The sequence below is a fragment of the Aethalodelphis obliquidens genome, unplaced genomic scaffold (assembly GCF_003676395.1).
Source record: "Aethalodelphis obliquidens isolate GAN/ISIS:26980383/991018 unplaced genomic scaffold, ASM367639v1 scaffold17, whole genome shotgun sequence".
Taxonomy (NCBI): Eukaryota; Metazoa; Chordata; class Mammalia; order Artiodactyla; family Delphinidae; genus Aethalodelphis; species Aethalodelphis obliquidens.
Window position 1 is genome coordinate 29984602 of NW_020837961.1, and position 15893 is coordinate 30000494.

Sequence of the window (15893 nt, forward strand, 5' to 3'; positions counted from 1 at the left end):
AGGGACCCGTTTGTGGATGCTTTTGCCTGCCAATGATATATCATTCTAAAATGTGAAATGTCTGATATGGCAAGAGTATATGATTCATTTGATTGACATCACGAGGGGTTTTTCATAAATACTTATTGTCCCAGAAGCCACAGTACCCCGTGGTGTTTGCCAGCCACAGCTGATCTTGTCCAAGTAAAATTTAAATGGCCCCCGTGTCAACCGTGGCCCTCCCTCTGGCAGGCAGCAAAGGGGCGCTTGTGTGTCTTTGGTGGTCAGAAGGCTGCTTCAGCTCAGGAGGGGTCTGCCTATCCTGTGACCACTAGGAAATGGTCCCGGCCTCGTGCTGACTTCCGTGTTTCCAATCTATATTCTGATATCCCCCCAAACAGTGTCATTCTGTCCACCCAGCTCTAGTCCTCTTCGATAAAAAGTATTTTGTCTAAGAGCTGAGCTACTTGACTAAGAAAATATCAGCATATTTGGTATAAATGCAATTCTTAGAAATTAAGGTTGTCTTACTGATTCTTAGTCTGTAAATAAAGATACAGTGTATCGTGGAAATTAATACTTTATGTGGCAGTGTAACAAGCTGTACTTTCAGTATATTTTCCTGTTAGGTAAACTATATGCGTATCTTATATTTTCCTACCCAACTGTCATTTTTAAAAGCGTAGTTAAAAATTGATGTCTTTTTTGTTTACTAAAAAAGTTGTTTTAAGAATGAGTCTGTGGCTGACCTTTCTGCAGAATTCAAATTTCAGGTTAAACATATGATGGCTGAGTGCCTGCAACTTGCCACGTTCTTTCCCTGTGTTATCACATTTAATCCTTTGAAGACAGTATTCCCATTTTATAGATGAAGAAATAGACTCAGAGTGAGGCATTGACTTATTTAAGGTTACACAGAGGACACAGGTCCTCTGATTCCAAATTCCATTTCTTTCCGCTCTCCTCTCTCTGAGGTTGCCTTAACGGTGGCTAAGTGCCCTGACGGATAGGTGGTTACACAGGTAGGTAGGTGGGTAGATAGATAATGTGATTTTTGTGTGGTAGGTAAGAGCTAGGATTCTGAATCTCAGCTCTGCTCCTTCCTTGGGCAAACTACTTGATCTTTCTAAGATTTTTTCCTCTTCTGCGTTCCTCAAAGGGTTGTTCCAAGAATAAGTGATGCAGGACATACAAAGCTGTTAGAAAACTACCTAGTATGTAGTAAGTGCTAAATAAATATTATCAGTAGTCAAAGTGGATAAGAGGTAAACTTTTAAAAGTAGAGCTGTAAAAAATGGATTATGTCCACCCTAACGACGTGAAAATGTGTATTCTTAAAGGTTCCTTGTGGCCCAGTCAGGTAGAGATTTAGACAATGAATAGGGTTGAAAGGTGTGGCATCGAACGAAAAAAGGAGAGAGGTTGACGTAAGGTAACTTTTGCTTGATTTCTGGCTCTGCCACTGACTCGTTGGGTGATCATTGTCTCTGAGCCTAAATTTCTTCATCTGTAAATAGAGAAAATAGTATCGCCATGTAGGGTTGTTGTGAGGATTAAATTAGATAGCACTGACTGAGAAAGCACCTGCCATGTAGTAGATGTTTAAGAAATGGTAGAGTTTGTGTTTTCCCTTGTCTGAGTTCTTTTTTTTTTTCCCTAAAGGAAAATGTAAACTTAAATGCAGATGTCTTCATACCTATTTCAGTTACACGGTTGAGAGCTTTTAACATCAAAGGTAGTCAGGGTAGCATTCTTAGGTTAAAAGGGCTATTTTGGGAGTGAATATGACTTTATCTTAAGTCACTGTTCGGTACATATAATTCCCAATAATTCCCAGGAAGGCAAAATGAATGAACAGCCTTTTCGAAAAACCCAGGGTTTTCTAGAGAAAATCTGTTTCCCAAATTCATGGATTATATAGGCTTTCCACTTTAAAGTAAAAATCTTCTTAATTGCCTACTCAGTGGCAGGTACTATATTGAATATATTACCTAACTTAATCCTCCTGTTACCGACCAGGGATCTTGGCCTTCCCCAATCAATAGAAGTTGACTAGAGGCCAGACGAGAAATTCAGGCGAGGCTTTATTGGGGCTCCTGCTGGAGCACAGGCGGGAGCGAGAGCAAACAACAGATTCCCTTGCTGGCTGGCTCCCTGAGTGGAGGCCCAGGTTGCTCCTTATACGGGGTGAGGGTAAGTGCAGGTCCAGGGGTCAGGCAGGAGGGCTGGCTTAGGTGTTTCGCCCACCCCTTAGGTGGTGGTGTGTGCAGGGGGCATGCGCAGTACCCTGCTGTTGCTCCCGACACCCTGTTTCTGCTCCAGGCTCTTCAAAAGTGGCAGTTGGGTTTTTTGCTCTCTTTGTATCTTTTGAGTCCAGAATTTGCCCCAACTGCGTATGCACGCAGTTAGTTTTAGTCCCATACAGTTTCTTTGTATTTTGTTGCTTGAGGAGAGGTGTGTCCAGGTGCAAGCATTGCAGCACTGCAGCAAAGGGTCCCAGGTCCCAGCCTGTCTCACTCCCAACAACTTGAGAGGTTGCCTTCATTAGCTCACGTTTCTCTGAAGACTGATACCAAGTAACAGCCTTCTGTTGGTGATGGCCGGTATCTGACCAGCCAGATTGGTTTTGTATGTTCTACGAGGATAGAGTTTCTATTCTTATTTTCCCCTGTTAAAATCTAACTTTTTTTTTATTGTTTGGAAATCATTTAATCAGAAATTATTAGAACCAAAGTAGCTGGTGGGACAAAGCCTTGGCAGCCGGATGAGTTGCATTCTCACCCATTGCCTGTGTCCCCCTGCCCGGTTCTGACTTGTGTGTCTCCTGGGGCAGGGCCCTCGGAGCAGCTGCCCCCCGAGGCGTTCTCGCCGTCGGCCTGCATCGTGGAGTACGGCAAAGCCTTGGACATCAGCTACCTGCAGTACCTCTGGGAGGCCCACACCAACATCCTCCGCTGCATAAGGGATTGCCACGTGTGGTCCGCCCTATACGATGGAGACTCCCCCGACCCCGAGGCGCTTTGCCCGGCTCTGCTGGGCCCGCCCGAGGGGAGGGCTCCCAGCGCCACCTACCCTGTGCTCAGCCTCCCGCAGCAGGTCCCCGGGACGACGGGGCCCCAGCTGGCTCCCGGAAAGGAGAAGAGCCACACGGAGCTGGAGTGGGACGACAGCTACGACACCGGGATCTCCTCGGGGGTGGGTGGGGGCTGCCCTGGGCCGTATGAGGATGCAGAGAACTCGGGCCCCCCGGCCCCCGTGGATCCTCCCAGACACATCCAGGAGATGAAGAAGAACGCCATCCTGCTCTTCAAAGGGGCCTACATCGAAGAGTCCGACTTCCAGGATGACGTGATGGTGTACAGGTTGTGTGCCGAGAAGGATGCAGAGGACACCAGCGGTTCACGGGAGGATGCCGCGAGGCCCCCAGCCCAAGCCCAGACCCAGGTCCAGGGTCCCCCCGTGAGCAACGGCCCCCTGCCCGGCCCTCAGCCAGAGACAGATTCAGAGGAGGAACATGGTAGGGACGATTCGGACGTGTTTCACGGTGTGTCCAAGGAACCAGAAGGAGAGAACGAGCCCGAAGTCGCGCTGGAGTCAAGCCCCGAGTTAGCGGCCCCCAGCCCCGAGGCAGAGCACGGTGCACGCCTGACAGTGGCTAACCCCGAGGGTGAAGATCTCATTGCCCAGTATGACCAAATCATTAAGGAACTGGATTCCAGCACCGAGGGCTTGATGCAGCAGAATGTCTCCTCTCCTGATCCGTTGCTTCTTACAGAGGAGCCCGAAGAGGAGGAAAATGAGAGCAAAGGAGAAGAAGAGGGGAAGAAGGAACCAGAAGGGGAGGGGGATGACTTTGACTCTTTCATAGCTGAGGCTCCTGCCGCAGAGACCCCGCCGTCCCCGTTTGGAGCGAGAGATGAGGCTGCCTTTGCCGGTCACCGTCCCGCGAGGACTCAGAGCACCCCATTCACAGGTGACGCTAATTGCTTTGTGGTTTCTGCTTTTGAAAGCGCTTGTACGTATTGCACCCGGAGAGTGAGGAAGGTGCAGGTAAGGAGCGCTATCAGTTTACCTACCGGAGGGGTGGAACGTTTTTGTAAGCAGCAGGGAGGGGTGGTTTTATTTTTATCTTATTCTGTCGTTTGTTTTTTTTTCCCCCAGCAAATTAGAGGTTACATTTTGCCGTTGAGTAACTTCCCTTGATATGCCTTTGATAAAGTAGTAGGACTGACTAAACCACACAAGAAATCCAGTCTCATCATTTAATAGCCTCATTTCCTCTAGCCTAATTTATTTTTCTCCTTAGCATTTGCTTTTACGTGTATTTAAAAAAAATTACAGTTTCCCCCACTGGCATGTGTGCTTCCTGAGGGCACAGGTGTTGGCTTGTTCTCTGCTCTATCCCTGGTGCTGAACAGTGGAGAGAGCACATAGTAGGTACTCAGAATACCCCTTGAATCAATGTGGCTGTGTCCACACAGCAGAGGCCATCGGGGTTAGTCGTGCCTTTGCCTGGGCCTGGGAGCTCATTTCAGTTAATCACAAAACCTTCATCCAAAAATAAGTAGAGTAGACCCACATACACTCATCACTGTGCTAAAGAGTGGCTGTGTTCCAGTGATAAACCCCTAACAGCAGGTAGAAATCGCGGACGAGGCAAAGGGGTAGGATGGGGTATCAGGTAAGTGGAGTGAGGTTAGGAATTATGACAGAATTATTATCATTAAATTATTACCCAAGTAAAATTGTCACTGAACTCAGGTTTGGCTGCTCGCTGCTTCAAAGCCAGTACTTGTCGGTAGGAAAAGAAAGATTGCTGTATTCAGGAAGCCGGCAACCTGGGAAGAAGGTGGACTCGTGTCCAAAAGCTGATTCCCCACTGCCGATCAGGGGGCAGGAGCTTTTAAAGGGGAGCTTCAGGGGTGTATAGGTGGAGGGAGGGGGCTCCCTGCAGAAACAGCGCCGTCAGCTCTGACAGTCGTCTTGAAACGAGTCACGCAGTGGTCTGATCAGCATCGTCATCTCGATTGTTTTAAGTACAGTTAGCCTTCAGTTCCAGGGTCGGTTTGTTCCCATTTCTCTGAGGCCAGTTCTTAGAACTGCAGCAGCTTATGTCAGAGATACAGTCAGGTCATCATGTAGTTCACTTCTTCCACCTGGTGAGGGTTTCAGTATCTACAAAACAGCTCAAAGGATATGGCTCAGAATATTCTCTACAGCCCTTGAGGAGGAACTAAAGGGCCTTGACTTGGTTTCATGGCTAGACTGTTATTATTTTGTCTTGCTTGACTATTTTCCTTTGCTTTTTTAGTTTCTCATTTCTCTGATTAAATTAATTCTTTGGCTAAAGTTTTTCTGCAGGCAAGAGGCAGGTGGAGGACATGGCGGGGGTGGGGGGAGGGGAGTCTGTCCTGGGAAGGCCCCACAGGGTCCTGCTCTGTTACAAAATCTGAAATCTGCAAATCGTGGTACAGAGGGACCTGGCACAGAGGAGGGGTCCTCAGGCTCAGGGACAGCTGGGGTGGGACCCCTGAATGGTGTTCAGTTAGAGGAGAGGGTCCTAAGGAGCCAACATCTCAGCGGGACAGACTGGCCTTGCAGTCACGCCTGTGGGGACTCCTGGCTCTGGTGCTTCCAGCCATGTGGCCTTGGTGCCCTAACTCGGGGAGGACCAAATGTGATCCTGAGCTGGGGTGGTGGGCCGTGTCATGACTGTTACCACAGGCAGCCTCCAGCAGCCTCAGCCGAGGCTTGTCCTTCCCTGGCCAGCAGGGGGCAGCTCGGTGGGCGGAGATCATGCTCCCGCCTCCTTGGATCACCCAAAATACACGAAGTCACAGCATCTTTGGGTCCAGCCAGGCAGGCTTAACGTGATCTCAAGGAGCTCTTCCGCCCTCCTCCAACTTTTATTCATCTGTTTACGGATGCCTGAAAATTTATTTAAACAGGGAGAAAGCTTTTAATTCCACAATTAAAAGGCTTGAGGTCTAGCTGAGATAACATTTCAGTGTGAATGGGTTTTAATTAAAATTCAATCAGTCAATCATAAGTAAAAAGGATTAGATAATCTGGCTTTTCCCAGTTTATAAGGGGAGGGTGGGGAGAGCTTGGTGGGAGGAAGAGGGCAGAGTAGCCTAGCTCAGTCCCAACTCTGCCCTAGGGCTGCTCCATTTACTCTCCCCCAGCAGGAATCCTACTTTGTCTGCAGTGTTCTCCAAGACATCAGGACTACCCACTGCTAATTAAGATTGTTCTTTAGAATGCCAGCCTATACAAGGAGCTTCATCCCTGGGCAATATGCAAATTGAGGAAATAAAGTATAGCTTAGGGCAAAAAAAAAAAAAAAAAGCTAATACACCACCTATAAAATAGCATCAATATTTTGAATATGATACACCTGAACACCGCCAAAACATAACCTGAGATTTGGGTACGTATAGGTAATTTTAACTAAAACGTTGCCTGTTTCCTCCTTTGAAGCTTGTACACAGCTTCAGGAAACGTCTTTTCTCTTTCCACGTTTGTGAACTTTGTAGTGTCTAAACTTCTGAGTTTGTTCTGCAGCATTTGCTTAACTTCCCTCTCTCCATGGAATCCTGATTTCCACTGAAATGAATTTGCTTCTCAGCAAAATCAAAGCATTGCATTTCATTTATCTAATTAATTTTATTTATTCATGAAGTCAGCAATCTTTTATTGATCCCCTAATAGTTGACAGGTTATGTGCTAGGTACTAAGGACACAAAAATGAAGGGATTTGTAGACTTTCAGAAGAGACGTCAATAAAGAACTATACTCTCTTAGTGAGAAATGTGTTCGTCATTGTATCCAAATCCTATGGGAGCCCTGTGTGGGGAGTGGGAAAGGCTTCACAGAGGAGGGGCACAGTGAACAGAAGCTTCTGGGTAAAAGGAGCTGAGAATGACAGTCCAGGCAGAGGAAAAAACAGGCAAGGAAAAGGAGCCTGACAGCACATGGGGGTGACAAGGCATGGGTCTTGGGGGGTAGAGAGGAAGCCACAGAATTGGTTGATGCTGGCCCAGGAGGGCCTTTGGGCCACGCTGAGGAATGGGGGCCTTGTGCTCCTGGCACTGAAGATGCCCTGGAATTATCAGAGTTGGCGAATGATGTGACCAGATCCGTGTTTGGAAAGGCTAGCCTTGGAGAGTGGGGAGAGAGCACTGGAGTGAGGAGAGGTTAGTGCCAGGAAGATCAAAGTAAGAGACTTGTCATCATATCAGGATTTGAAATGCATCAGTAGTAATGTTTCTAGGAACATTTTCACAGCTGTGCTCACACGGATGTGCTGAGATGTGTACACAAAGATGTTCATTGCAGTGTTGTTTATAATAGAAAGAGACTAGAAATAACCTATATGTCCACCAGTAGGGGACTGTTTTGCTAATGCAACACCCATGGCAACCAAATATCTTGTGAATGAATGAGACAGTTCTGTGTGTGCTGATGTGGGACGGTCTCTGGGAGCTGTTGTGCAGTGGAAAAGCAAGGGGCTGAACGGTGTGTAGACAGTGTTGTCATTTTATCATTTGTTTAAAAAAAAATACCAGGAGATACACACACACACACACACCCTGGGAGGCAAGATAGTGTGTCAGTTAAGAGTCCTGGCACTGGAAACAGATGGTCTGAATTAAAATTGTGACTCCATTTACTAACTGTGCACTTGGCATTCTGGTCATCTTTAAATGTGGATAAATAATAAGCACACTTTGTAGGGTTGTTGTGAATATTTAAGTAAGTTGATACTTTAAGAGTGCTTAGAACACTGCCTGGCACATAATAAGTGATTAATAAATGTTCTGAATGATAATTCAGTTATTAGTACTTATTACGTATGTGAAACATTCTGGAAGAATACACTTGGATCTGTTAACATGGGTTACCTCCAGGGAGGAGGCCTGTTCTTTATATTCTTATACTGCTTGAAGCAGAGAAATTTTAAATCATTTTAGTCTTTATTAGAATAGAAAAACCGTTGCTGAAGTCCAGACAAGAAATGAGGCGTCTCTGGCGTCAGGCAGTTCTGGCAGGGGAGGTGGCGGTCCACGTTTGGGAGATGTTCCAGGGTGGACTCTGCAGAGCTGAGGTGCAGGGTGATGGCAGCTCCCCTCGGAGTCTGGGAGCTGGGGTGGGGGGCCACTGAGGCAGGGAAAAGAGGGCTTGAGGGGAGAGAAGGAAACGCCATAGTATTAGTTGTTCTGAAAATTCAGTATTTTATAGGTGCGGAAGTTATCTGTCTTCCTGGAAGAAAAGGGGAAAAAATACACCCGGCGTCACCCCCCCACACCTGTAGCTTTCTGAATTGTAGCTGACTTTTCTGGTTTTCAGCTGCTTGCCAGTTTCCCGTAGCAACTGCATTTTGCTAAGGAGGTTTTTTTAAGTGCTAGAAAGCAACTAAGAATAAAACAGGAACTTGAAAGTGTTTAATATATGTTTCTTACTGCACACGCCTAAGAAGCTGTAATTAATGTTGTTAGTGGATTATAATGACAATCTGCTGACCTTGACCTAATATTCTGTCGTTCAAGTGAGACAGCGATGACCCTGACTCTCACAGGGCGCGGGGGCAGGCTGGGTTTTTTCCTCCCTCTCAGTAGTGATGGACTGTAGACTTTGTCCCCTGCCGCTGCACCGTGCAGCTTTCGTTTTTGTAGGATGGCCAGGTGAGGCCAGCTCTAGTCTGGGCCTATGGCAGAGAAGCTGAGGGCTCCACTAAGGAGACAGGTTTTATAGGAGACTCTTTCCACCCAAGTATCACCTGATTCACCTGTCTCTACTCCTCTGGAAGGAAATAGATGCTGAGCCCCAGGGACTGCGGGGAAAGCCCGGGTCTGGGGTGGAGGAGTGAGGACAGCAGCAGCCTTCCCCTGTCTGCCTGGAAGACTAGAATTAAGAAGAGCTACCGGTGACATTTTCGGGGTTCTTGATGGAACCCCATCAAGTTGCTTTCAAAATGGGGTTCCAGTCCAGAGTTTCCGAATGTGTTTGGCAAACTCTCCCAGTTTTGTAAGCAAGGGCTCTCTATTCAAAGAGTTCATTGACCTCCTGTGCCATGGAAAGTGACTCAGGAGCTCTGTCCCCGACCCCCAGGGATGGGGAAGTTGGGGCTAATCTCAACACACAAAGGGAAAGTGTGTCTTCTGAGTTCCCAGGCCCCTAAGAAGACATCCTCTGTGCTTGTGGCACCGGGAATATTGCCATTATCCTGTTACTTGCAGGTGTGGTTTGCTGTTCCCATTTCTCACAGACAGCTTCTGCTTTCTTACAAAAAGGGTTTAACTCTTCCGCTAACCAAGGCTTCTGAATGAAGCATCTTGTGATGAAGTATGTTTTTGCTAAACTCATATTAATGTTGGTGAAATCTTCATAAGACATGCTTATTTATCAAGGGTTATGTGCTTTTGTCATAAATATGCCATGGTTTAGTGACATCATCAATAGCTCCACTGGGGGAAACAGAAAATTCTCATTGATTTTGTTTAATGGACCACTTTTATGGTGAAAATGGAAAACATCTTCAAGTAGTTTTAGTAATGACAGATTTATTGCCTGGATGTTCCCTGTCTTCAGTGAACACAAACAGAAAGCATATTATTTTTCTAGTGGCCCAGATTAGTCACAGCTTCTTTTTGCCTATTGTTTTTTTACAAACTGCTTTTATAGTGATAGGGATTTTCTTGTTTAAGGAGCCTAGGACACACCAAACTCCAGCTCTCCAAACTGAGTCCCTTCCCTCTCTCTCATCCCCACCTCCCCCTGAAAATTAAAGCATGGCTCTAAAATTACAGCCAAGCCCACCTTTTCCTCTCATCTTCTCTTCTTCTGGTTCTTCCACATTGTGACACTGACAAGACAGAGTCTTTCTCAGGTGCTTTTGGGGGACAGACAGTCCCCCGTTCACAGTGCTGCTGTTTGGTAAACATAGTTGTATGTGTTTGCTATTCTTTAACGACATGAAGATTTTTTTGTTACTAAAACTTTTTTTTTTTTTTTGCGGTACATGGGCCTCTCACTGTTGTGGCCTCTCCCGTTGCGGAGCACAGGCTCCGGACGTGCAGGCTCAGCGGCCATGGCTCACGGGCCCAGCCGCTCCGTGGCATGTGGGATCTTCCCGGACCAGGGCACGAACCCGCGTCCCCTGCATCGGCAGGCAGACTCTCAACCACTGCGCCACCAGGGAAGCCCTAAAACTTTTAATGGCCTCTAATGTTTGCATGACGCCCTACAGCACACAGCATCGCGGGATGATGAATGCCATGTTTTTGAGCACTGACAGCCCCAGGAGATACAGAAATAGTATGAAAAGTATATTTTGATTTTAAAAATTAAATTATTGGTCATCTGGTTTTTTTAAAGGTCTATGATAATTTTCAAAGTATTAAAACTGCTCTGGGAGTCAAAATACTAGCTACCACGCCCGTGTTTCTGCTTTCTTTTCGTGGCGGTGGTGTGTCTTGTGGTTTGGTTTTGAGGCAGGAGGCGACCTGGCCGCGTCGGCTGCACCCGGTGGCCCCGGCGGCTCCTTGGTTTTCGGGACAGATGGCCCGTGTCCGCAGCCGGCCCTGAAGCCTCGTGTCCTTCCACAGGCCCGTTCATCAGCGTGGTCCTGTCCAAGCTGGAGAACATGCTGGAGAACTCTCTGCACGTGAATTTGCTGCTCATCGGCATCATCACGCAGCTGGCCAGCTACCCGCAGCCCCTCCTGCGCTCCTTCCTGCTCAACACCAACATGGTCTTCCAGCCCAGCGTGCGCTCCCTCTACCAGGTACCGCCCTGCCCCGCCCCGTTCTCATCCATTTGCTCTCCTGCCCCTTCTGTTACCTGTTATGCTGGTTGTGTTGATTTGTCTAGACAAACTGCGAAGCTTTAGAAGCTTCGTTTGGTTTGACGTTTCGAGAGGGTCCTCCCCAGAACACCCAGGCAGTTAAAACCCTGCGGCGGGGCCTTTGCCTGACAGATGTCCTGATGCAGGGTGGAAGTCTGTGCTGAGGTGGTAGCGTCATTAGTGCTGCTTTTGACAGGTCCTCGCATCTGTGAAGAACAAGATTGAGCAGTTCGCCTCTGGGGAGAGAGACTTCCCGGGCCTCCTCATCCAAGCCCAGCAGTACCTGCTCTTCCGCGTGGACCTGTCCGACCCGAGCCCTGAGGCACCCACCAAAGGTCAGCCGCTCTTCCCTTTTCCCAGCTTCCCGACGTGGAGTCACAGGTGCTGCTTCAGCTCCTGGACCCTAAAAGCATCTCAATAGATTTCCATTTTTAAGCAGCAGGGAAGAGCCTCCCCTGAGCGTCCTTAAACCCAAAGGAAAGTCTACCCTGCCCGCACCCGGCCTGGTCTCAGTTTGGAGGGTCTAGCGGGGCACTTGCGTTCCTAACCGAGTAGTGCAGGGCAGGAGTGATGTGGGGACTGCCGCTAGAATAAATAACTTAGCACGTGTGGGCCAGAAGGGAGCGGTATGTGCACACCCTGAGCCGTGTTTTGGCCGGTCCTACCCTGAGGAGGGCATCCGTTCTCTTTATCATGTTTTCAGATACTCTTGGGCCCCAAATGAATGTGCTTTAGGCTCTGGAAGGTAAAACCCACTCCCTTGGAGCAGTAAGAAGCAGTAAAGTTTAGGCACCCCTTAGCCCTCCTGAGCGCGCCTTCCATCGGCTCAGGAGGCCTGGCCAAGTGGGCGGGGGGCGTGGGGTGGCGGCCGACCGGAGCCTGAGGACCCTGCCGGCGGCCAGGCCTGAGGACGGGGCTGCCTGGCCTCGCGTGGGCTCTGCTGGCGCAGGTTTGACGCCAGTTGTCTCCTGAGCTGTGGCCTCAGCCTTGGTGAGAGGGCAAGCCAGGGAACGGCCCACATTGCGCTGGCTTTTGCTCATCTCCCCTGGACAAGCCAGGCTTCTTTGTGGCAGGTGAACAGTGGAGAGAGCAGGGCTCTTGGTCCGGGGCTAAAGCATGTGATCGGAAACACGATTTGGAGTGAGAGGCAGAAGTGTAACTCGGGGCAGTGTTAAACCTTTGAGGGAAGCTGAAAAAACCCCAGCCCTGTGAAGGCATGACCTTGCCTCTGTGTAGCTGTTTGATCTCGGTCACTTGGCCTCACTGGGCCTCGTGCTCCTCGACTTTTTTTTTTTTTTTTTTTTTTTTGCGGTACACGGGCCTCTCACCGTTGTGGCCTCTCCCATTGCGGAGCACAGGCTGCGGACGCGCAGGTTCAGAGGCCATGGCTCACGGGCCCAGCCGCTCCGCGGCATGTGGGATCTTCCTGGACCGGGGCACAAACCCGCATCCCCTGCATTGGCAGGCAGACTCTCAACCACTGCGCCACCCGGGAAGCCTTTTTTTTTTAAATTTTTAATTTTATTTATTTATTTTTGGCTGCATTGGGTCTTCACTGCTGTGTGTGGACTTTCTCTAGTTGCATCGAGCAGGGGCTACCCTTCGTTGCAGTGTGCGGGCTTCTCATTCGGTGGCTTCTCTTGTCGCAGAGCACGGGCTCTAGGTGCGTGGGCTTCAGTAGCTGTGGCACGCGAGCTCAGTAGTTGTGGTGCACAGGCTTAGTTGCTCCGTGGCATGTGGGATCTTCCCGGACCAGGGCTCGAACCCGTGTCCCCTGCATTGGCAGGTGGATTCTTAACCACTGTGCCACCAGGGAAGTCTCTCCTCGACTCTTAAGTGAAGGGTTTGTCTTCCATCTCTCGAGTCCTTTCTGGCTGTAGGACTCAGGGTGTGAAGGGCATTAGGACACCACAAGGCACACTTTGAAAGAAAGGGGGGCCCTGTGCCACTGGTGAAATGAGGGGCAGCTTCTAGCCTTGGCCCTGGATGAGAGCAGGTGGGCCATCTCTGGAGGGGAGGAGCGCCCACGTCTGTGGGAAGGTGGCCTGCAGGCCCCACGTGGCCTCTCCTAGCCCCGTGGACAGTCGGCCTGTTGGCTTGTCCCTTCTGAGCAGGGGGCACACTGTGTGACTCACCCTGGGAGAGACGGTGCCTCAGCTAGCTTTTGCGCGTAACAGACCACCACAAAAGCTCAGGGGCTCAAGACAAAGCCATCATGTGTGCTCATGAGTCTGTGTGGTTGCCCGGGTGATCTGCTGGCCCGGGCGGGCATGGCTGATGCTGGCAGGACTCGCTCGGGGGCTGCCGTCAGCGGGCGGCTGGGCATCTGGGATGGCCCGGCTCACGGGGGTGGCTGCTGGCCGTGGTGATGGGGGTCCGCGTTTCTCGTCATCCAGAAGGTTAGCCCTGGCTTGGCGGCTTCATGGCTGTAGGGTTGCAAGAGTGAGAGCGTGAGCACACGCAGTCTCTTGAGGCACCAGCTCGGGACTCCACCGGGTCGATTCTGCTGTATTCTGTTGGCCAAGCCACTGGTCAGCCCAGGTGCAGGAGTGAAGCAGACCCCCCACCTCTTGATGGGAAGAGCTGCAAGGGATTATGGCAGTTCTTGCAGTCTTCCAGACAGAAGGTGACTTGCGTTCCCCACACTGCACTCTGGGCTTGGTCTTCACTTGTATCTTGCAGTTTGTAAAGTGCTTTCCCCGACAGTTTTACTTTTCAAACAGCACTGTGCAATGGGCAAGAAAGGTACTGTTAGCTTCATTTCCATAGAAGGAAGCTGAAGTTAGAGGCCCGGGTGGTCAGCCAGGATCACTAAGCTCGGGTGCCTACACACCCTGACCAGCCTCCTTGACCTGCACGCTCCAGGTGAGCATGCCTTGTGCTCTGTCCTGGCCTCAGACTGATGGTGGCGGCTGCCAGATACGTGCCCAGGGGGGTCTTGTTCCCACTGCGTAAGGTGGTCAATTAGGCAGCTGTGGGGGGTGATTCCCAAGGTCTGTGACTCTCAGGGGACATTGACTTGTAGGAAGCTACTCTCAGGATCGAAGACTTCTGTTTGATGGAATTTTTCAGATCAACCTCCTAACTTCGTTCGGGTTAGCAAAGTGACACCCTCCCCTCAACTTCAAAAATCTCTCAACTCACAGAATGACGAAGGTCTCCGTCCCCTTGTACAAAGCTGAAGCCTTGCGTGTGATGTGATTGCCTATAAATGAGATGAATCTGGGAGCCCTATTCTCACCGGGACACAGAGCAATGAGTGACTAGAATCCTGTAAGAGGCCACATACTGGGGTGTCCACGTCCGTGCGCTGTGCGCCTTGTCTGATGCCGCTGACAGGGAGGTGAGGGGGAACGGATTTCTCTCCTAACTTCTCAAGTCTTCCCAGTAGTATCTTGAAAACCCTTTGTTGTGGCTTTTCAGACCCAGGGCAACGTTTCAGGAAACCACTCCCAGTTCTGACGTTTACTTATATTTCCCTCCTCCCTGCCTCTGCTCCGGGTGCTGCAGCCGTGCCCTGGGCCCTTTTACGATGGACGCCCGCAGCCCGAGCTGCTCCGTCACGCAGGCCCTGGTGAAACCAGCCTAACGCTTCCAAAAGAAGGAGAAGTCCGGGTGGACTTTCTGTGCTCCTGTCACATTGTCACTCTTGAGACTATTGGTCTCTGAGGCTCAGCTACTTGCCAGTCTTTTCATTTTCCCCTCAAACCACAGAGGTGGTATTTTCTAGTATTTAGCTGTATTCAGAGTCCTTTCACTGATCTCTAATTCTAGAAGGGGACCAGGTAGGTATTATCTCCTTCTTGTGGAAAAGGAAACTGAGACGTTATATGATTAGCCAGTTGCCAGGTAGGGACCATAACTCGGGTCTCCTTGTTTTTGAGTTGAGTCTGACTCACGGAAGGGCCAGTCCCACGCTGACGGGACAGAACCACCGCCAGGACTTCCCTGCTGGCCCTCCGTCTCCCTCCCTGGGCGCCCGCCTGCCTTCATTAGCGAAGACAGTGTTGATTCTTAGATTCAAACTAGGTAAATGAGCCTAAGCGATGACGCTTTTTAAATTCCTGGATCGAGCTGGATAAATGATCCACAAAGCCCTTCTGGGGGAAAAGAGGAGTGAATGTGAAAGAGGAAGACGGAGATGAGGAAATGAACCAGCTCCAGTAAGATCAGGTATAGGGAGGACCTGACGTTGGTCGGTCCCTTCCCTCGTTCATTCAGCAAACGTTTATTAGCTTCTTCTGTGGATGAGGAAGCGTGTTAGGGGCCATGAGGGACATGTCGTTTAGGGGCTCAGCTCTCAGAAACCTGGAAGTCTGGTTGAGGAGAAAGAGCATAAACAGCGACGCAAGTCTGAAGGGCACTGCAAGCCCCAGTTGGTAAATAAAATGAGTGGGAGGCTAGAGCAGGGGATCACTTCCAGGGCAGGAAACGGGAGTGGTCTGTGAAGTCAGTGACGGCTGAATTGACGGTGGTGTGATGGCTGACACTTACCAAGAGGTCCTTGTGTACATCATACCTATCGACTCACTTAATCCTTACAGCCATGAGATTTTGACAGATGAGGACATTAAATACAGAGAGGTAAAGCAACTTGCCTGGTGTCGCTCAGCCAGTAAGTGGCAGAGTCTAAGCCTGGTGAGGTTTAGGTGTGCAGACACGGGCAAGGGAATGCCAGGTGGGGGAACCAGCACGAGCAGTGTGGCTCTGGGGCTGGTGCCCGGAGTGTCCCATCCCCCGCGGCATCAGCCCAGCTTCCTCAGTGAGCCTCGCCGGGCCCTTTGGAGAGCCGGGTGCCGCAGTGCTGGAGGGCTGGGGTGGAGGTACTCAGGCGTGGTCCCCCAAGCGTGGCAGTGTGCTCAGGGAGGTCAACACTTGCGTCCTCATTCTGTTGTCAAGACATATTGTGAGTTTCTGCTGAAAGGTAGCAGCAGATTCTCAACAACTTCTCCAGTTCTTTATGGCATGAACTGTGATAAGCTTTAATCTAAAAGGATATTTGAAGCAGTAAAGCGGAAGTTTTTTTTTTTTTTAACACTAACGACGATAGTAGTGAGATGTGGAAAGT

At 49.7% G+C, this 15893-nt stretch overlaps 1 protein-coding gene across 11 annotated transcripts in view; it reads left to right on the top strand.

The window, feature by feature from the left end:
• The window catches only part of FHIP1A (FHF complex subunit HOOK interacting protein 1A), a 278113-nt gene that overhangs the window by 253685 nt on the left and 8535 nt on the right, over nt 1-15893 (top strand). For all 11 annotated transcript variants that reach the window (XM_027117171.1, XM_027117175.1, XM_027117173.1 and 8 more), the window contains 3 exons: nt 2813-3952; nt 10587-10765; nt 11022-11160. In XM_027117171.1, coding sequence (XP_026972972.1) covers nt 2813-3952; nt 10587-10765; nt 11022-11160 — 1458 coding nt within the window. The remainder of the gene's footprint in view (nt 1-2812; nt 3953-10586; nt 10766-11021; nt 11161-15893) is intronic.